Source organism: Choristoneura fumiferana, chromosome 28 (assembly GCF_025370935.1).
Source record: "Choristoneura fumiferana chromosome 28, NRCan_CFum_1, whole genome shotgun sequence".
NCBI lineage: Eukaryota > Metazoa > Arthropoda > Insecta > Lepidoptera > Tortricidae > Choristoneura > Choristoneura fumiferana.
The window spans coordinates 9,090,722-9,112,358 of NC_133499.1; the positions used below are offsets into that span (position 1 = coordinate 9,090,722).

General features: G+C 42.0%; 2 protein-coding genes across 2 annotated transcripts; both read left to right on the forward strand.

Annotated features, from left to right (window-relative positions):
- Positions 1-751: 751 nt before the first annotated feature.
- LOC141443774 (uncharacterized) lies at positions 752-3,842 on the forward strand. Its single transcript, XM_074109124.1, has 2 exons — positions 752-1,764; positions 3,680-3,842. Exons 1-2 carry the CDS (start codon positions 752-754, stop codon positions 3,840-3,842), a joined length of 1,176 nt encoding a protein of 391 aa, XP_073965225.1.
- Positions 3,843-8,682: 4,840 nt separating this feature from the next.
- LOC141443775 (uncharacterized) lies at positions 8,683-9,890 on the forward strand. The gene has a single exon (XM_074109125.1). It carries the CDS (start codon positions 8,715-8,717, stop codon positions 9,888-9,890), a length of 1,176 nt encoding a protein of 391 aa, XP_073965226.1. The 5' UTR covers positions 8,683-8,714.
- The last annotated feature ends 11,747 nt before the right edge of the window (positions 9,891-21,637 follow it).

Below are 21,637 nucleotides of genomic sequence, written 5' to 3' on the forward strand. Positions count from 1 at the left end.
TACATCCGCAGCAAATTAGACGAAAAGAAAATCGTAACTTTAATATCGCTGGATATAGAGGGAGCCTTCGATAGCGCCTGGTGGCCAGCTATTAGGGTCCGACTGGCAGAGGAAAACTGCCCATTGAACTTGAGGAGGGCCATTGACAGCTATCTCAAGGACCGAGAGGTGGTAGTGCGTTATTCAGGAGAACAGCATACAAGGAGTACAGAGATGGGCTGCGTTCAGGGCTCCATAGGAGGTCCAATCCTTTGGAACCTTCTGCTAGACCCTCTCCTGAGGAGCTTGGAGGGTGGGGGTGATTTTTGCCAGGCTTTCGCAGATGATGTGGTTCTGGTTTTCGAGGGCAGAACGCCTCAGGATATAGAAAGACGTGCCAACCTTGCTCTTGAACGTGTTCGGTCGTGGGGTGTCAAGAACAAGCTCAAGTTTGCCCCGCACAAAACTAATGCGATGGTGATTACGAGGAAACTTATTTGCGACGCCCCGCGTCTGACCATGGGCGGGATCGAGATTGGTTTAGCCAAGGAGATCAAGCTGCTCGGGGTCACGATAGATCACAAGCTCACGTTCAATTCTCACATTTCTAACGTGTGCCGGAAGGCAACGGGAATTTACAAGACAACTGGCAAGGGCGGCAAAGGTGAGCTGGGGACTTCATCCGGAGGTAGTCCGAACTATTTACGTAGCTACCATTGAGCCAATTATATTGTATGCCGCCAGCGTATGGGCACCGGCCGCGGAAAAAATAATGGTTAGGAAGCAATTTGAAGTGGTGCAACGTGGAATTGCGCAGAAACAATGCGGCGCCTACCGCACCGTTTCCCTGAACGCCGCACTGTTGCTGGCGGGTATGCTCCCTCTCGACCTCCGAGTACGAGAGGTGGCTTCTTTATATGAAGCCAAGAAGGGAGTAAGCCTGCGGAAGCTGAGCGGCAGAGAGGTGGAGCGGATGGCACCTGCGCTGGAAGCGCCCCACCCGGCGGAGCGTATGAGCTTGGAGTTTATAAGCCTGCACGACCAAGAAACATTAGACCGCAACAGCGAGCACGAGATTCGCATTTTCACCGATGGAAGCAGGATTGAGGGTAAGGTCGGAGCCGCGTTGTCCCTATGGAGGGGCGGCACGGAGACACTAACCCGCAAGCTTGCTCTCCCGGTATATAGCACGGTCTACCAGGCGGAACTCCTTGCTCTATGCGAAGCGACACGAATTGCTAGTAAGACCAAAGCGACGTCTTTTGGAGTCTACAGCGACTCTAAAGCAGCCCTCCAGACTATTGTAAACCACGGTTGCCTCCACCCATTAGCGGTTGAAACTAGAAGAAATATCAAATCAATGTCTCTCCAAGGCAAGGTATTTACCCTGCATTGGATCAAAGCTCACGCAGGACTGGAGGGCAATGAAAGAGCAGACCATCTAGCCAAGGAGGCCGCTGTGGGCTCCAAGAAGCGACCTGACTATGACCTCTGTCCGGTTTCACACGTCAGGCGAACCATTCGGATGGAGACGCTTGAGGTGTGGAACCATAGATATGCGACTGGTAGCACTGCATCTACCACAAAGATCTTTTTCCCCGACGCGGTGACAGCTTACCGGATGATCCGGAAAATTGTGCCCCGTGGCACAACAACACAGTTTATGACGGGGCATGGTGGGTTCTCCGAATACCTGACTCGATTCAGGTGCAAGGAGGACCCATCGTGCCAATGTGAACCAGGAGTTCCAGAAAACGTTGCGCACCTAATCTTACAATGCCCAATGTACAGCATAGATAGATTAAAATTTGAAAACGAAATAGGAACAGTATACATTAGAAAATTTAAAGATATTATGAGAGGAAAAAGAGAGAAAAATTCTTAGATTATTGCAACAAATTAACAAACAGTGTAATAAAAAGGAATAAAAATAGATAATAAAGTATGCTAATATGATATATTGGGTATATTACTAATTAGCATACACCAATACAAGTAAGATAATGTAAAATAGACAATAAGTTAATTATAAGAGATTGTTACTAAATAAAATAACAGAACTAGATTAATTATAATAGTTGTAAGCTCGTAGCCAGTGGCGAGCCGCTCGCCGCTTGCCGGTAGCCAATGGCGAGCCTGTCGCCAGTGACGAGCCACTCGCCCTCTCCATTGCTCACCTTAGTACTAAGACTTAGTAATAAATTCGAAATAGAAAATGTATATGCTTACAGACAAGGTTAATAAAGCTTACCAAAATCCCCTCCTGTAATAGAATAAGACAAGAATAAAAGACGAGGCATGACACAGAGGACAGCTAAAAGATGGAAGTATGAAAAAGAGACCGGAATGCAAGGAAATAATCATAAGTATGTATAAATAAATTTAAATAAAATAAGATAGAATAGTTTGAAGGGCAATGACCCGAAAGTAAGGAAGATGAAGAACAAAAGAAAGAAAAAGTATGTTGAATAAAAGTACGAGAAGTAGCAAATGATGGAACTGGAATGAAAGAAAACAGATAGAAATAGGCTCCGATCATGTTGGAGGTAGGTGAAAAAAAAAAAAAAAAAAAAAAAAAAAAAAAAAAAAAAAAAAAAAAATAACCTAACCTAACAGTCGTCTGCCACCCACAGACCGAGAAACAGCGAAATCAGAGCGCTCCGCACTTAAAAATTGCTAAAAGTGGCCATATTAGCCGTAGAGACACGCGCGATACATCAAAAGTTGCGTAATTGCAAGGCGCATACGCGCACAGTGAAATCACACGTGATAAGTGACAGTGACACATAAAAAAGTGCGAAATAGTGACGTTTTTGAGGTTAAAACGAAGTTTGGACCATAAAACTCGTGATTACTCGAGTTTGGCTGATTGGATTTTTACGAGCGAAGTGCCGCGCACTGCGCCCTGACAAGCCCCGTCTTTTGACGCATCGCTCGGCTTCCTGTGACGTCACGCTGAGACGCCACAGTCAAAAAACAAAAACCACGTGTTGGCGTGGTTTCGTTTCCGGCCATCAGAGAGAGCTGAAATTTGGAGACCTCGTGCGCCGCATCAGCAGCAGCTCGGAACCGCAAGTCGCTGATTTTTATGTCTTATAATTTCTTTTTAAAAATAATTCTGTGTTCGAACTTTGACAGTTAATTTCTTTTTACCAAAGTGAGACGCGCGGTTTTTGAAACTGCTTAAAGTTGCGCGCTAGTTAGTTCTATCAAATTTTTAACTTAGAAAAATTTTAAAGGCTCTAGGACTTAAAAATTTTTTGAAAAACCAAATTTTTTGTATTTTCAAGAAATTTTTACATTTTCATATGATTAAATTTTTTCTGTGCATTGTGTTCTGTGCGCCTCTTCTTTCTGTATTTTTCGTGTATTTTTTCGGAATTTTTCGCCCACCGGTTCGGGAGTTATTTAATTTTTTCAATTTTTCTTTATATTTCCTAAATTAATTGTTTTTAATTGTTTCTGACCACGGGGTTGTCTTTAGAGTGGTCATATTACCCGACCGAAGCGGCAGCCGGGGTCAGAAAGAATCAAAAACAAAGAAGTTGAACTTTTTCGGCCATTTTGTTTTTTGATACCAGGTTTTATTTTTCGATTATCTCTCGAACCCCTCGTCGGAAAATTCCGAGAAAGGTGTCCCTGATACTTACTTTTCGGCCCCTATCCATCCTCATCAAAATTTTTCATTTTTGACGCACAGAAATTTTTTGTCCCGGGACCCCTTTAGGGAGCAAGAGGAGGTCAAGGGAGCACCCCTGGAGAAATCCCGGCAACTCTGCGACGTCTGGTTCAGGAGTTATCAGCTCCTAAAGCTGGAGTTTGACAGCTCGGCGGCCATTTTGTTTCTCTTCCAGCCGTCATAGCTCCTGAACTAGGAGTCCTAGCGACCTGCGGTTTTCTTCGGTGGACCCCGGGGCTCAGCATCTACCCGCCCCTCTAGGTTTCAGGCCGTTTCAGCGCTTGAAAATTTTGACTCCCGGAAGTGGTCCCGGAGGAGAGAGGAGAGAGAGTGAAGCCGGACAGAGAAGGTCCCACGGTTCTACGACCACCGGGAGCGGAGTTATAGCCGGTCAAAGTTGGACTTTGACAGTTCCGGCGGCCATCTTGGGTAATTTCAAACTCCGATATCTCCGAAACGGGAAGTCGTAGCGACCGGGGGTTTTCTTTGTGCAGAAGCCCGGTCGAAGGTCTACCCAACGAGATTGCTCTCAGGAAAATCCTGGACTTTTCAGCCTGAAAAATTTTCAGGTCTCCGATTTTCCTGAAACCGGTCTCCAACGGTGCGTCTCAGCGAGCCCTTTTCAGGGGGGAAAAACCGCGTCTCGATCTGACCACTGGTTCCTGAGATACGGCCTGGTATCTGATTTCGGCGGCCATCTTGGATCCGATACCGAAAGCGGAAACCGATCGTGTCTCCGGATCCCTTGGAGCTAGCGGGGCGTGCTTGGTGTCCCTGAACGCGGCTCAAAGAGAGCTATCCTTTGGGTGGGGTTTTGTAGCTCTACCTAGAGCCGCTTGTACTTTAATTTAAGTTTTTTGTTATTTTCATTCGTGTTTAGATTTAAGTTAGTTCTAAGACTAGCAGTGTACACTGCTAATTTATATTGTTTAGTAGACCGGCTCTACATAGAGTTTCTTGCAATTTTTTTTTATTTTTTTTTTAAGGATATTGCTGTAATTCTTTTTGATTTGTTTATAAGCCCTAGTCGGGATTATAACTTTGACAGAGTCTGTGACTCTATTATTTTTTGTTTCTACGTACGTTGACTTAAATTGTTTACCCAATTAGTTTCATTCGACACTGCACAAGCACCTATTTTACAACTTTTACAACACGGTAACTTGTGCCCTGTTATTTAGACGTTTTCCTTTATACGAGGAACGACACTACCTCCGACATGCTAGGTTTAAGAACCCCCGTAAAGGGGGCACAAACAGCCGAAGCAGAGACTTCTCCAAAGTGTACTGGAGAAAAGAGCGTTAGGGCGAGCATTGGGGAGTGGGAGGCTGCAGGAGCAAGCTCTACACCCCCACCAAGAACACCAAGGCAGAGCCCAGAAAAACGACCTAAACAGCCACAGGCACAGGCGCAGCGCACAAGGAAAGAGAACGCAAACAAAACGTTCGACTCAATACCTGCGTCTCCCTCGTCACCGGCACAGGGCCACAAAAACCGTTTGGCGGAAGCGCGGGCCTGCCTTTTAAAAGGCAAATTAAATATAAATAGCTCTAAAAATACCAAGACGGAGATTAAGAACAGCGTTATCGCGGCCTTGGATCGGCTGTACGTGCTGGTTAGGGAGTCGGAGGCGGAAGGCAAGAAGGGAGGAACAAAAGCGGTAACAAGTGGACCATCGAAACAGAACGGGGCTAAGGAAGTCGAAACCGCAATACCTAAGCCCCCGACTCCTGACCAGGACGTAATGGTTATGGCCTTAGAGGAGCACTCCAGACTGCTGATTGAAAACAGCAGAAAACTGGATGACCTAAGAAAAAAGGAGCAAAGCAAATCCGCCGCCACCAATGCACCTCATCCTAGTGACCATGATCTGGTCGAAAGACTGAAGGAGCACAAAAAACAGATTGAGGCCAATAACACAAAAATGGAAGAACTAAGGGAAACTCTAAACTTCGCGCTGGAGAAGCTGGCCGACAGGACTTATGCCAGTGTAGCCGCGGGTCACGCCGGCCACTCTGGAAACCCTACTTTGGAGAGAGGAACTCTCCACTCCGTATGTGTCACCTCTACAAATGAGACGGCGACCGGAGAGGAGGTTCTAAGCAAGATCCGGGAAGTAGTGGATGCGAAGGAAGGGTGGATTAGGGTGGAAAGGGTGAGAAAGGCGAGAGACCGCAAGGTTATTATTGGCCTAAAGACGAAAGAAGACAGGGAAAAGATTAAGGAAAGGATTAAAAAGAAAGGAGTCGATCTCAGCGTGGAGGAGGTCGAGAACAAGGACCCATTGCTGGTGCTCAGGAGTGTGCTCGCGGTTAACACTGACGAGGACATCATAAAAGCCCTGAGGAACCAAAACAGGAGTGTTTTTGGCGACCTCGACACTGAGAACGACAGGATAAAGGTACGCTACCGGAGGAGGACGCGGAATCCCCACACCAGTCATGTAGTCGTCAGCGTATCGCCCATCATCTGGCAGCGAATGCTGGACAAGGGTTACGCACATGTGGATCTTCAGCGTATCCGGGTCGAAGATCAGACCCCACTGATACAGTGCACCCGCTGCTTGGGTTTTGGGCACGGCAAAAAGTACTGCACAGAGTCAGTGGACCTGTGTAGTCATTGCGGTGGCCCACACCTAAGGAGTGGGTGCGCCGACTGCTTGGCTGACGTACCCCGAGCTGCAAAAACTGCACAAGGGAAGGTCTGGAACGAGCTGCCCACAACGCATTTAGCCACGATTGCCCTACGAGGAAGAGATGGGACGAAATAGCGAGGGCAACCGTGGCTTACTGCTAAGGGCAGCCAGAAGGAATACAGATATATAATCGCGCAAGCGAACCTCCAGCGATCCAGACTGGCGACCGATGAGCTGATGATCGAGGCGGAAAGGCGCAGAGTAGCAGTCGCACTCATCCAGGAGCCGTACGTGGGATCCATCGGGGAAATGAGGAGTCGCAGAGGGGTGAGGATTTTCCAGAACACCAGTCTGGGCGGGGGAACTGTAAAAGCCGCTATAGCGGTCTTTGACCCCAACTTAGACGTGATACAGTTCCCCAAGCTTACCACCAATAACATCGTGGTGGTAAGGATTCAGACTGGTGCCTGGAAGATCAATCTAACCTCCGTCTACTTTGAATGCCCCCAGCATGATTACCCTATCGATGCGGACCTGGATCGCCTGGCCCACATAAGCCAGCAAATCGGCTCGTCAGGATGGATTGTTGGAGGTGACGTTAACGCGAAAAGTGCGTGGTGGGGTAGTCCCACGAATGATCGTAGGGGAGAGGAACTCGCCGGCTGTCTCGACGAGCTGGATCTGGCCATACTGAACCAGGGAAAGGTACCAACATTCGATACCATCAGGGGGGGAACGGTACCAGAGCTTTGTCGACATCACGGCTTGCACATCGAATATCCTGGGCTTCGTTGACAGGTGGAATGTAGTGGAGAATCTCACGAGTTCGGATCATAATGGCATGGTATTTAACTTAAACCTGAAAAGATCCAAAGGCGCTAGCATATCTAGGACAACAAGGAAGTACAACACCAAAAAGGCTAATTGGGATGAGTTTAATGAGAAACTCGCCCAATTATTCATAGAAAATCAAATCACAATAGCAGATATTAAACAGATAAACAGCACAAAACAATTGGAACAACTTACACACAAAATTATACAGTCCATAGATATTGCCTGCAAACAGTCCATGCCAACTAAGAAAAATAAGGAAGTACTTACCGTGCCATGGTGGTCCGAAAAACTTGCGGAGATGAAGAGAGAGGTGACCCGTAGAAAGCGCAGGATTCGTTGTGCAGCCCCAGTCCGAAAGTCCAAAGTTATTCAAGAGTACCTGGAACAGAAAAACGCGTATGAGTCGGAGGCAGCGAAGGCTCAGATAGACAGCTGGCGGGAGTTCTGCGGGAAGCAGGATAGGGAGAGCATGTGGGACGGGATATACAGGGTCATAGGCAGAACAGCGCGGAGAAGCGAAGATCTACCGCTGATAAAGGACGGGGTGACCCTGGACGCGAAGGGCTCCGTTCAATTACTGGCTGAGACGTTTTACCCGGAGGACCTCGATACCAACGACAACCAGCGGCACCGTGAAACCCGAAGGAGAGCCGAAGAGGTGAACGCCGGGGGACAAGTTGGTGCTTGCGACCCGCCGTTTACCATGGAGGAGCTCATGAGGGCGATCGAGTCCTTTAGTCCGAAGAAGGCCCCGGGAGAAGACGGTTTCACAGCGGACATCTGTCTTCGCGTTGTGAAGGCCCACCCAGAAACAATGCTGCAGTTTTTCAATAAATGCCTCGAGTGTGAGTATTTCCCAGCAGCTTGGAAGAGAGCTGTTGTCATAATTCTGCGGAAGCCTGGCAAGAGCGACTACACCATTCCCAAATCCCATAGACCGATCGGCCTCCTGTCAATTATGGGCAAAACTTACGAGAAGCTGTTGGTGACCCGACTCAAGTATCACATATTGCCAAGGATGAGCCCCCGCCAGTACGGGTTCATGCCGCAGCGCAGCACCGAAGACTCCCTCTATAGCCTTATGCAGTACATCCGCAATAAGTTGAAACAAAAGAAAATGATCACTTTGATTTCACTAGATATAGAAGGAGCCTTCGATAGCGCATGGTGGCCCGAAATCCGAGTCCGACTGGCGGAGGAGAACTGTCCGCTGAACTTGAGAAGGGTCATCGACAGCTATCTTAGTGACAGAGAGGTCGTGGTTAGGTATGCGGGAGAACAACACACAAGATCCACAAGAAAGGGTTGTGTCCAAGGTTCCATAGGAGGCCCAATTCTATGGAACTTATTGTTGGACCCCCTCTTGAAGGATCTTGCAAATGGGGGTAGCTACTGCCAGGCCTTCGCAGATGACGTGGTCATGGCGTTTGACGGAAGCACAGCACAGGAGATTGAAGGGCAGGCTAACCCCGCTCTCGAGCGTGTCCGGGCGTGGGAGTCAAGAGCAAACTTAAGTTTGCTCCACATAAAACAAATGCGTTGCTTATTACAAACAAGCTTAAGTACGACACCCCGCGCCTCGTCATGGGAGGGATAGAGGTTGGTTTTGCGGAGGAAGTGAAACTCCTAGGTGTGACCATAGACAATAAGCTAACATTCAACAGCCATATAACCAATGTTTGCAGGAAAGCTGCGGGGATATACAAGCAACTGACAAAGGCGGCAAAAGTTAGCTGGGGACTTCATCCCGAAGTTGTCAAAACGATTTACGTGGCAACCATAGAGCCAGTGATACTGTATGCCGCGAGCGTATGGGCACCGGCTGCAGAGAAGCTGACGACGCGAAAGAAGTTTGAGGTCATACAGAGAGGCATAGCGCAAAAACAGTGCGGGGCCTACCGCACTGTCTCCCTCAACGCCGCGTTGCTGCTAGCGGGGATGCTCCCACTAGACCTCCGAGTCCGTGAGGCAGCTTTACTTTATGAAGCCAAGAGGGGAGCAAACCTGCCGCAGCTTGGCGACAGGGAGATTGAGCGGAGAGGGTCCGCGCTGGAGACACCACATCCAGCGGAGCAAACCAGCATCGAGTTTGGGATCCTGGCCGATCAGGATGCCCTAAACAAGAACGAGCAATACACAACTAGGATATACACCGACGGGAGCAAGATTGGTGGCAGGGTCGGCGCCGCATTATCTATTTGGCAAGGCGACGCCGAGACTAGGGCCGTCAAGCTTGCGCTCTCGGACTACTGTAGCGTGTATCAGGCCGAGCTCCTAGCCTTACAAGAGGCTACAAGTGTGGCTCTGAACAGTGCGGGGTCTTCTTTTGGGGTCTATAGCGACTCTAGGGCGGCTCTGCAAACCATTTCGAACCATCGTTGCCTCCACCCGCTCGCCATAGCCACAAGAGAGAACTTAACATCAATCTCCCTCCAAGGCAAGGAACTTTCCTTGTTTTGGATAAAGGCACACGCGGGATTGGATGGCAACGAGAGGGCCGACCAGCTAGCCAAAGAAGCCGCTGTAGCATCCAAAAGAAGACCAAACTATGATCTTTGTCCGGTATCACACATCAAGAGAATCCTTCGAAAGGATTCCCTTGATGTGTGGAACCGGAGGTATGTGGAAGGTACGACCGCGTCGACCACGAAGCTATTCTTCCCCAATGTGGTGGAAGCGTACGGAGTGGTCCGAAAGATGGTCCCGCGCGGCATTATTACCCAGATATTGACCGGCATGGTGGATTCTCCGAGTACTTAAATCGCTTTAAGTGCAAGGAGAATCCATCATGCCCCTGCGAACCAGGGGTGCCCGAGACAATTGCCCACCTGCTCCTTGAATGTCCCCAGTATGGAGTGCAGAGGTTTGACCTGGAAAATAAAATAGACATTAAACTAACTAAAGACAATATAAGAGACATAATGATGGGAAAAAATAGAGAATGATTTATAAAATATTGTATAGAAGTAGCAAGCAAAACCATTGTTAAAAATAAAAATAGATAAGAAAAAGTATGTTTAAATGATATACTGAGTATATTAGTAATAAGCATGCAAAATATATAGAGTATAAATAAAATAGTACTAAATGTAAGAGTAAGTAAGAAAATTGTAAGCAAGTAAAATAAGTACCAAACAAAAATGTGTCCGAAAAAGTGTTTACAAATGTTGACACCCTAAAAACTGTAATACATTATAGATATAAGATAGTTAAGTTAAAATTGTAAGAATGTAGAATTGTTGGAAATTATAAATAAAGAAACCCGGGGACCCTCTCCCCTCCTTTGTTGAAAGAGCAAGAAAATAGTAAAGCATGGTAACAGAGGACAGCTAGAGAGATACGATAGTATGTAAAAGAGGAAGGAAAGGAATGTAAGATGAAATATAACAATAAGTTAAGTAAAAATTAGATAGATAGAATAGCTAATAATGATAGTAAGAATGAGGAAGAAAGATAGAAAGAAAAGGAATGCAGCATGAAAGTGCGAGAAGGATAAGTGATAGAACTGGAGTGAAACGGCATTGTAAACATAGGCTCCGATCATGTTGGAGGTAGTCAGGAATTTAAAAAAAAAAAAAAAAAAAAAAAAAAACCTAACCTAACCTAACCTAACCTCGAGCATGGTTTTGTTTCCCTTAATAATGGAAAACCGACGAGGGTTAAATTTGTGGATGGTTCACTTCGAGAAAGCTCTCCTGATGTCAGCTTTTGCACTTCGGATATTGCTGTAGATTTTAGTGGGATGTGTCTAATGAGCATTTGGGTAGTGATCATCTTCTAAATTAAGCTTAAATTACAAGGATGACCCTCATTTTGTACAAAGAATGAATTTTAAAGGCGTAGATTGGTCAGGCTATCGAGACTGTTTAAAGGAGTCTTTTAAGGATGATTTCTCTTTTGTGCATAATGATGTTCAGATGTTATATGACATTTTTGATGCTCGTGTTAAGGAAGCGTTAACCAAAAATGTTCCTATGGTTAAAATTTGTACAAACCCTACGCGCGATTTTAAGCCCAAGAGATACTGGAGTCCCTTGCTTTCCAAGGTTGTTGCAGAAAGGCGGCTTGCGTTGGGTCGATTCAGGCGAAACCCGACTCCCGATAATTTGAGTTTTATGCAGAAAAAGGTTGCTGAGGCGCAGCGTATTATTCGAAATGCCAAATCCCAGAGTTGGCAGAGGTTTTGTCAAAGTATTGGTGAAACTACAACTGCGTCGGATATGTGGAATCAAATGAAATGGATGAAAGGCTATTCTCGGTCTGGTGTTATTGCGTCAAAAGAAAGTCAGCTGAAATTATTGCGCTCTCTTACGCCTGACTATGTGCAATCCGAAACACCTATGTTTTGCTCAGACAATCCTTTTCTCGAGATTGAATTTTCTTTAGAGGAATTTAATAGTTGTTTAAAAAAGAAAAATTCTGCGCCAGGTGTTGATGGGATAACGTATGAAGTGATTTTCAATTTGCCATCTGCTGCCAAATTATTTTTGCTCAAGTTGTATAATCTAATCTTCATGTCCGGTGTTGTGCCTAAGCAATGGCGGGATATTCAGGTCATACCTATTCCAAAGTCTAGTCATATGCAAGATCAGTTGGCAAAACTAAGGCCCATTTCTTTAATGTCCTGTGTGTGCAAAATTTTCCATTCCATGCTGGGGAAACGTTTAGAGTGGTTTATGGAGAAGAATGAGGTTTTTCCAAAGATATGGTAGGCTTTAGAAGAGGCCAATCGTGTGTGGATTGTTTAGCTCGCCTTATTTCTTATGCACAAATCGGTTTTTCAATGAATATGTCCACCCTCGCATGTTTTTTGGACATCGAAGGAGCATATAATAATGTGTCGGTAGGAAAAGTTGTAAACATTTTAGATTATTTGGGAGTTGGTGCAAATTTTTGTAAGTATTTATGGACTTTCTTGAGTGAAAGACATCTCATTTTACGAGACCAAAATACTGACTTTTCCATTATTCGATGGACTGATAGAGGTTTGGCCCAAGGAGACCTCTTTCTCCTCTTTTATTTAATATTGCTACGTATCAAATTTGTCATAAGATAGATAAAGTTCATATTTCACAATATGCGGATGATTTTGTTTTGTATATTAGGTCAAAGTCTTTGCAAGATAGTGTTGGTAGTATGCAAAATTCATTGTGCACAATGGTAGATGTGTTAGATAGTTTAGGGTTAGACGTTTCAGCCAGTAAGTCAAAATTCTGCGTATTTAGCAAAGGTCATAAGGTTCAGCATGTAAGTCTTGAAATTTGCGGTAGTCAATTGTGCTCTGATATCACAGTCAAGTATTTAGGAATGTGGCTAGATAGGTCGTTGCGTTGGGGAAAACATATAGGTTATGTTGTTGAAAAAAACTCAAAGATTTCTTAAAATCCTGAAAACTTTAGCTGGTGCTTCTTGGGGTGTTCATCCTAAGCACCTTCGTAGATTATACATTTCGTTGATTCGTAGTAGAATGGATTACGCTTGTTATTTGTATAATAACAGTGCTAAGACGCATATGTACCTATAAGCTTGAGAAAATTCAAAACCAGGCTCTAAGGGTGATTGGAGGGTTCATAAGGTCTACGCCTATTCACGTCATGGAAAGTGAACTGTGTATAGCACCTTTGTATGTCAGAAGTCGTTACCTTGCGTTTAGATTTTGTTTAAAAGCTTTGACCTATTCAAATAATATTACATGATCCGTGAGTTGAGCAATGTTTGCCAAAGCGGATATTGGAATGGCAGGAGGAAACCATTGCTAGCTGATGTGTTTGTAGAGGTTTCTGATGAGCATATTTCCTCGTCATGTCCATTACCTATGTTTAAGTTAGATATGTGGGTGTCAAAATTCCAGGTAAGTGATGTTTTGTTTAGTAATCTAGAATGTATTCAGGGGGCTAAACGTGAATACAATCGTCACGTTCTTCGTCTGGAGGTAATCTTAGAGCTGGAAAGAAAGTATTCCAGTTTTCATAAAATATTTACTGATGGATCAAAGTGTGGTGATAAGTTAGGAGTAGCATTTTTTGATCCTATTTGTAATAAAAAGGCACAATTTAAAATCTCTCACGGGTTATCAATTATGTCTGCAGAGCTTTGTGCTATTTATGAGGCCTGTAATTAAACATTTTCTTGCTCAAAAATAGAGACAAATTACGTACAGACCAACCAAGCTTGTACATTTAAGTAACCCCTGGGTACTTCTCCTAGGAGGTATCCAGAGCAATCTTATAGTGTTAAAGGACTCGGCAGTTTACCGCAGTTGCTTCGAAACAAATTAAAAAAAAATGAGTCACGTTAGGCTACAGTGACTAATTTTAAAAATGTAGGTTTCAGAATGTTGGGTTCCTAAAAGTTAGGTTATATAGGTATAGGTTGTTTTAAAAAAAAAGGGTAGGTTTGGTTTGATTGATCTCAAATACTTCTGTAGGTTTCAGATTGTTAGGTTCCAAATAGTTGCATTTCAATAAGTTAATAAATAATAATTTAAAAATCGGTCGTGCGAGTGCGAGTGACTCGCGCATAAAGGGTTCCGCACCTCCGTACAATGTTTTAAAAACAAATAGTTCAGTAATAATTTTTTTGTAAGTCGTGTCTTTTTATTACAGAGTTCCTATGGCCAACATCTAACTTCATCATCAGATCAGCTCTACGTCATAATAATATCATGTCAAAATATCTCTTTTCAATCTAGGCTATTACAAACACTTATGAATGTCAAAATAATAATAATAATAGTATAATAAGAAAAATACACCCATGCATGCATACACACACACACACACACACGCACGCACGCACGCACGCACGCTAAAATTTATATTTATTTGATACCAAGCAACATTTGTTTTTTTTTTTCCTTTTTTTTCTGTTTTTTCATATTTACTGCCAGCCAATGTTGCTTGGTTGCAGTCTAAGTAGTTTTTAATTAAGTTGAATAATTGTATTGTAATAATTACTGCGGCCGGCCCTCTTCGAAGGGACCAGTCTGAAAACCAGCGCTGGGTAACATAAACTCAGCACATGCTGAGATTGGGACCCATTGCCCTTACTACACATTGTTTCTAACCGCAAATTAATTGTAATGTCTAGGTTAAGTTTGTGGCAATAAAGATGTTTATTATTATTATTATTATTCTCTTTATTTATTTTTTATTCTTAGGGTTAGGTTTTTATAATAGTTATAAGAAGTAAAATACAGAAAAGTACATACAAAATAAAAATATTATAAAAACCTAACCTAGTTTGCCGCCGGTAACGGGGTAGGGCCCAAGCTACCGGTGGTCAGGGCCGCAGAGTGAGGAACCTCCGGACGATGCGTGCCGTGTCCAGAAGTACCGCCTTCTGTATCTGGCCCTTGATCCAGCCATCTAGCGAGAGTCTCTTGAGATGTTGGTCGAGACTCTTCGCTATTAGACCGTTTGCCGAAACGACTATCGGACAATGATCGTAGAGTCAACATCCCACATAGCAGTCACCTCGTGAGCCAAGTCAAGGTACTTGCTGAGTTTGTCCTTCTCGGCCTTCACGAGGTTCTCGTCATGTGGGATGGTGATATCAACGAGCACTGCCTGGCGGTTTGATCGATCTGTCAGCACGATATCAGGCTTATTGGCTACAATAGTCCTGTCCGTGATGACAGATCGATCCCAATAGAGCGTGGCACGACCATTTCAAGAACTGGCGCAGGGACATACCTATAATTACCTATATTATTATTATTATTATCATTGTCATCGGATTTATACATGCAAGCAAAATTTCAACTCAATCGGTTGAAGATATCCACTTCAAATTTAAGTTGAAATCCATACTAATATTATAAATGCGAAAGTAACTCTGTCTGTCTGTCTGTCTGTCTGTCTGTCTGTCTGTCTGTTACGCTTTCACGCCTAAACCGCTGAACCGATTTTGATGAAATTTGGTACAGAGATAGAATAGACCTTGGGAAAGAACATAGGCTACCTTTTATTGCAAAAAAGAGGCTTTAAGGGGTTGAAATAGGGGATGAAAGTTTATATGGTGGAAGTTCATCGCTGTCAAAGATAAAACTATGAAACTTGGCATTTAGGCACTTAATAAGAAATAAGTCTATATTTGTTTGAGCTTTTTTGAAAATTCGACCTGTGAGGGGATGAAATAGGGGTTGAAAGTTTATGCGGAAGGTCGTCATTATCGAAGATAAATCGATGAATCTTTATTAAACTTGCCATTTCGGCACATGAAAAGAGATAAATAGATATTTGTTCGCACGTTTTTTAAAATTCTTCGTGTGAGGGGGTGAAATAGGGGATGAAAGTTTATATGGAAGATCGTCATTGTCGAAGATAAATCGATGGTTCTTTATGAAACTTGGCATTTGGGTACGTGATAAGAGATAAATAGATATTTTTTCGCGCGTTTTTAAAAATTCTTCCTGTGAGGGGGTGAAATAGGGGATGAAACTTTATATGGAAGATCATCATTGTCGAAGATAATTCGACGGTTCTTTATGAAATTTGGCATTTGGGCACGTGCTAAGAGATAAATACATATTTGTTCGCGCGTCTTTAAAACTCTTCCTGTGAGGGGTGAAATAAATCGATGGTTCTTTATGAAACTTGGCATTAGACTACTTATAAGAAATAAATAGATATTTGTTCAAGCGTTTTTGAAAATTTTACCTGCGAGGGGATGTTAGCAGAGGAGATGATGCAATGTTAGTAGAGCCTTCTAAACTCATAGGCAAAATGTACGCGATGTGGGGTGATTTTAGATTTTAGATTAGTCAATAAGTGATTATGTATTACTAACAAAATGGATTGAAAAGTCTGAATAAATATGATTATTATTATTATTAGATGGCGTATTCACATAGACAGTCAGACATGAAAAATTATGATTTTCAGATTTTTCTTATTAATTGTGCTATAAGAGCTACCTTTATGCAAAATACCAAGTTTCTAGGACAGCCGGAAGTACCCTATAACTTTTTCTGTTAAGGCAATTGGTTTGGAAACACCTTTTTAATGACTGTAGCTTTTGATTGCCTTGACTTAGAGGTTTGATAGATGGACGGACGGATAGCAAAGTAATCCTATAAGAGTTCATTTTTTTTCCTTTTTAGGTACGGAACCCTAAAAAACATTTGCTCCAGCGCTTTTCGAATTTCAACCTATTTACTTGAAAATATGGGGATGAAAGTTCTTAAGGAATTCCAAACAAATTACTACATATAAGTATATTTATCGGAAATATGTGTAGCTATGCTTAGTAAAAATGCCGTCTTAATTATAATCCTACCCTCCTAACTTACAATAATGGACGTAAGGTGTCAAGAGTTCACAATGAAGAATTAGTCCTTTTGTGTTGGCAGGGTAGAATACACGTCGTATTGCTAAATTGTAGCTACCCGCAAAATATTTATGTTTTACCAAAGAACATCGGGTGGATGGATGGATGGAAGAACAAAAAAAATAGTTGATATTTATAGCAATGTATTAAAATAGGTTATTTTCGGTAAACCGTAGAAGTTTCTATGTACTATTATTGGCAGAATAGGTATCCTAAATAAATTAAATACTTCCCAAAATTACTATTCCACGCGGACGAAGTCGCGGGCAAAAGCTAGTATTTAATATTTTAATGTTTTAATTCCACCTGAACAAACATAATTAGTTACATTACATTACAATATAATAAAAACATATCACCAAAATGTTAGCACTAGGTGCAAGTATTTTGAATAAGGAACAATTTTAAATTCTCATCCTCTTTGGCTGTCGTCCTGTCGGACGCTGAATAGCGCTTTACTCTTGCCATGCGCCAAAAAATTGGCTGAACGCAGTATTTCGGCCGAACAGCGCGTACTTATTATTAAGAATTAGTGAATAAATCTTAACCTGATATTAAAATTTGACCTTGTAAATAAATAGTGTTACTTAGTATAAAATATTATAACGGTAATTTTTTAGTGTAAAAAATATTAAATACAGCGGCTGTGAGTGCTCTATTGAAGGTGGCTTTTGTGAAGTGTGTGTCGGAGGTTTGTGGATCATAATTTGTTATTAAGTCTTAATGCTGCACAAAAAAATAAACCACGGTCCAGACAATTATTTTAATTACCGAAGGTTTTATAAAATAGCACTAATAAAATCGCAAATTATTAAGTAGTTATACATTAAACTACAGGGTCACGGGCGTTGCCCCTGGCAACTGGCGGCCGTCATCTTGGCAGCGTAGCAATCAAAAACCGCTGAATGAAACACGTTTCTTGTATGACGACTCCCTTTAATTTGTAACTTTATTTTATTTTTAGTATTTTTTGTTGCGGCCTCTGTAATACATAATCTGTGTAAATTTCAAGTGCCTAGCTATTACGGCTCAAGAGATAGAGCCCTGTGATAGACGGACAGACAGACAGCGGAGTCTCAGTAATAGGGTTCCGTTGGCACCCTTTGGGTACGAAACCCTAAAAAGTATCACGTTTGGCTTTGTTAAATCACCATAGCATAGACGGAAGTAACGGACGGACGGAGATAACGTGCGTGCGGTTGAATATATTGCTTAGTTCAACAAGTCGCCTCTGCCATGTTAGTGTATAGGAGTAACAAACTTCCTTCTGTACCTATCCTATACATCTATTCATCCTTACATACTTTCACAGTTATAATATTGGCAGGATATTGGTTTTGTTTAGCCTGTTAGATCAAGTGGGATAAAAGTTTAATGAACGGGACTCGCGTTCGGACAAATTCACCAACCAAGAAAAGTTGAATAACCTTGCCCACCTCTCCCGCCCCCCGGTCACTAGCTTAGCTACATCACCTCAGTCGGTAGGTATTTAACACGTTTTTCCCAATTATTGCCCAAATGTCGCATATTTTACAATTTTATTGTTTTGAAGCGGGTAGATATTAAATTTCCACGTCTTATAATGCCCCTTTCATCCACCAGTCATCTCTAGAAATTAATAAAAACTAGGTTTTGTGTTTTAATAACTCGAAAAAATAGCTTTAGTTTATAAAATGCACTCAAATTTCTGGTTTTGTTTAATTTTAAACACTTTAAAGTGAAACATTATCGAAGTTACAATTCTTCATAAGTTACATAATGCTGCTGCTACAGGATTTGTAGGGTTCCGTACGTGAATAATGTCATTGAACCCTATTGCTAACGTTTCATCTTCCGTTTTTTCGTCAAACGGGCTGTATCACGTGAGCAGTAAGCAGTGAGGTAGACAACCAAAATTTGCACATACTTAATGTGAATTTCTATTGCCATGACGATAACAAAGGAGGGTCCCCCTACAAGAAACGTATTACTTTTTAACCGACTTCAAAAAAGGAGGAGGTTCTATGTTCCAAGTTCCAATGTTTGTATTTTTTTATTTTATTTTTGTATATGTTCGTCGATTACTCAGTAAATTGTGGACCGATTTTCAAAATTCTTTTTTATTCGAAAGGGTACTCTTTTGAGGTGGTCCCTTTGTCACCAAATCAAGATCTGATGATGGGATCCTAGGAAAATCGAGGGCAAACCTCAAATTTTATAGGCACACCCATGGCGATAAGTATTTACATTCAGAAAGTATCATTTGGTAAACTGGACCTGATGAAGAAGACCGTAGATGACCAATGGAACTCGTCAAAGCTACGTAATGCTCGCTCGTCATTAGACAAACCGAAACGATCATGATTAATATACCTAGATAAGCTACTAAGAAGGAGCTTTAAGTTAATAATTTTTGGAACTGATCTGATGCTGAAGCCGGAAGGTAGGCAACGGAACTCTGTTATAAAACAACGGAACTAGGCCGTGTTTGGGCTTCATGGAATCGTTGTGCTTCGTACGTTGGCTATGAATCACTCAAAAGTGAGAAATAAAGTTAATTTTTAATAAAAAGTAAAACTGACTTCAAAAAAATAACAAAACATGGAACCGACTACAAAACCCTTGAAAATATTTTTCTAGGTAGGTACATACTAGTTCGAAGTCGGTGACTCAGCACGAGCCAGCAGGATCGATTGAAACCCATAGTATGTAGGTAGGTGAGGTAGACGACTATTGCATTGTTCCATTCTTGCTGGTTCGTGCTGAGGCACAGACTTCGAGCTAGTAGGTACCTACCTAGAAAAATATCATCAAGGGTTTTGTAGTCGGTTCCATGTTTTGTTATTTTTTTGGAGTCGGTTTTATTTACAACGTTAGATCGATTAATTTGTGACCTGATTTTATTATTTAACCTCCGACGCAAAAAGAAGGGGTGTTATAAGTTTGACCGCTATGTGAGTCTGTGTGTCTGTCTGCCTGTCTGTGGCACCGTAGCACTTAAACGGGTGGACTGATTTAAACGTGGTTTTTATTTTAAAGCAGGCTTTTTAGCGATGGTTCTTAGACGTTTCATCAAAATCGGTTCTGCCGTTTTTGAGATATTGAACTTTGAAGTGACAAATTCGGGGGTTTTCCAACTATTTGTTTATAGTATTTATAACTTATTTTATTTAGGTATTTAACGTAATTATTATATATACATAGCCTAGTTCTATATTATTTAATGTTTATCTTTGTGATATATGTATACACTGAAGGTGTATAAATTGTTACCAGACACTATTTAATTAAGGGGTGACTTTGTCTTAAAATTAAAAATGTTTTTCGTCTTCCCATTCAAAAAGCCCAATCAGCTGATTTACTAAGGTATTAACGGAAAAGGAAAAAAAAATATTTCGAATTTCTACCCATTTTCATGAAATGTTAACTTTTTACCCGACTGCCCGAAGGAGGGTTATATTTTTCAGGCGTATGTATGTAAGTATGTATGTATGTATATTTTGTAAACATTATTTTTATTTTAGTCTTAATTAACCTGTACATTATATTAGGTTTAACTATAGGTGGAACGTGTTATCTTAACTACGCAAAACTTCTAAGTTGGTGACTCAGTCTATGAATTTTTAGTAATAATTTGTAAATATTGAATGAATATCAATACTATCAATACTAATATTATAAATGCGAAAGTAACTCTGTCTGTCTGTCTGTCTGTTACGCTTTCACGCATAAACCGCTGAACCGATTTTGATGAAATTTGGTACAGAGATAGAATAGACCTTGGGAAAGAACATAGGCTATCTTTTATTGCGAAAAAGAGGCTTTACGGGGTTGAAATAGGGGATGAAAGTTTATAAGGTGAAAGATCGTTGCTGTCGAAGTTAAAACCATGAAACTTGGCATTTAGGCACTTAATAAGAAATAAATCGATATTTGTTTGAGCTTTTTTGAAAATTCGACCTGTGAGGGGGTGAAATAGGAGATGAAAATGTATATGGAAGGTCGTCATTATCGAAGATAAATTGATTAATCTTTATTAAACTTGCCATTTTGGCACGTGATAAGAAGAAAATAGATATTTGTTGGCGCGTTTATTAAAATTCTTCGTGTGAGGGGGTGAAATAGGGGATGAAAGTTTATATGAAAATTCATCATTGTCGAAGATAAATCGATGGTTCTCTATGAAACTTGGCATTTGGGCACTTATAAGAAATAAATAGATATTTGTTCGCGCGCTTTTTTTAAATTCTTCCTATGAGGGGGTGAAATAGGGGATGAAACTTTATATGGAAGATCGTCATTGTCGAAGATAAATCAATAGTTCTTTTTGAAACTTGGCATTTGGGCACTTATCCTTCCTTACTATTATAAAGGGGAAAGTGAGTTTGTTTGTTTGTTTGTTTGTTACGCTTTCACGCCGTAACTACTGCACCGATTCCTATGAAATTTTGCATACGTCATATTAGAGGTCCAGAATAAATAATAGGATATTTTTTATCCCGAAAAAAATTGCCATTCCCAAGGGATGACCAAAAGTTTGTTTTTGTATTCTAACCGCGGAGCTGACTGAGCTGACTTAATAATGTGTTAAAAAGCATGCTTGCTTGCTTGCTGCACCATTTCTTGCATAATCACATGCTTGCTTACACGATTGCTTCCACGCTTGCTTGCATGATTTAATGCATGCTTGCTTGCATGCTTGCTTGCATGCTTGAATGCAGGCTTGAATGCATGCTTACTACTAGCACTATTTCTTGCAAAATTTCATGCTTGCTTGCATGCTTCAATGCATGCTCGAATGCATGCTTGCTTGCACTATTCCTTGCATAATTACATGCTTGCTTACATGCTCACTTACATGCTCACTTGCATGCCTTCTTGCATGCCTGCTTGCATATTTGTTTGCCTGCTTGCATGTTTGTTTGCTTGCTTGCATGCTTGCTTGCATGCTTGCTTGCATGCTTGCTTGCATGCTTGCTTACATGCTTGCTTGCAGCAGAGCTTGCAACATTCCTTGCATAATTACATGCTTACTTACATGCTCACTTTCATGCTTGCTTGCATGCTTGCTTGCATGCTTGCTTGCATGTTTGCTTGCATGCTTGCTTGCATGATTTCTTGCATGCTTGCTTGCATGCTTGAATGCATGTTTGCTTGCATGCTCGAATGCATGCTTACTACTAGCACTATTTCTTGCA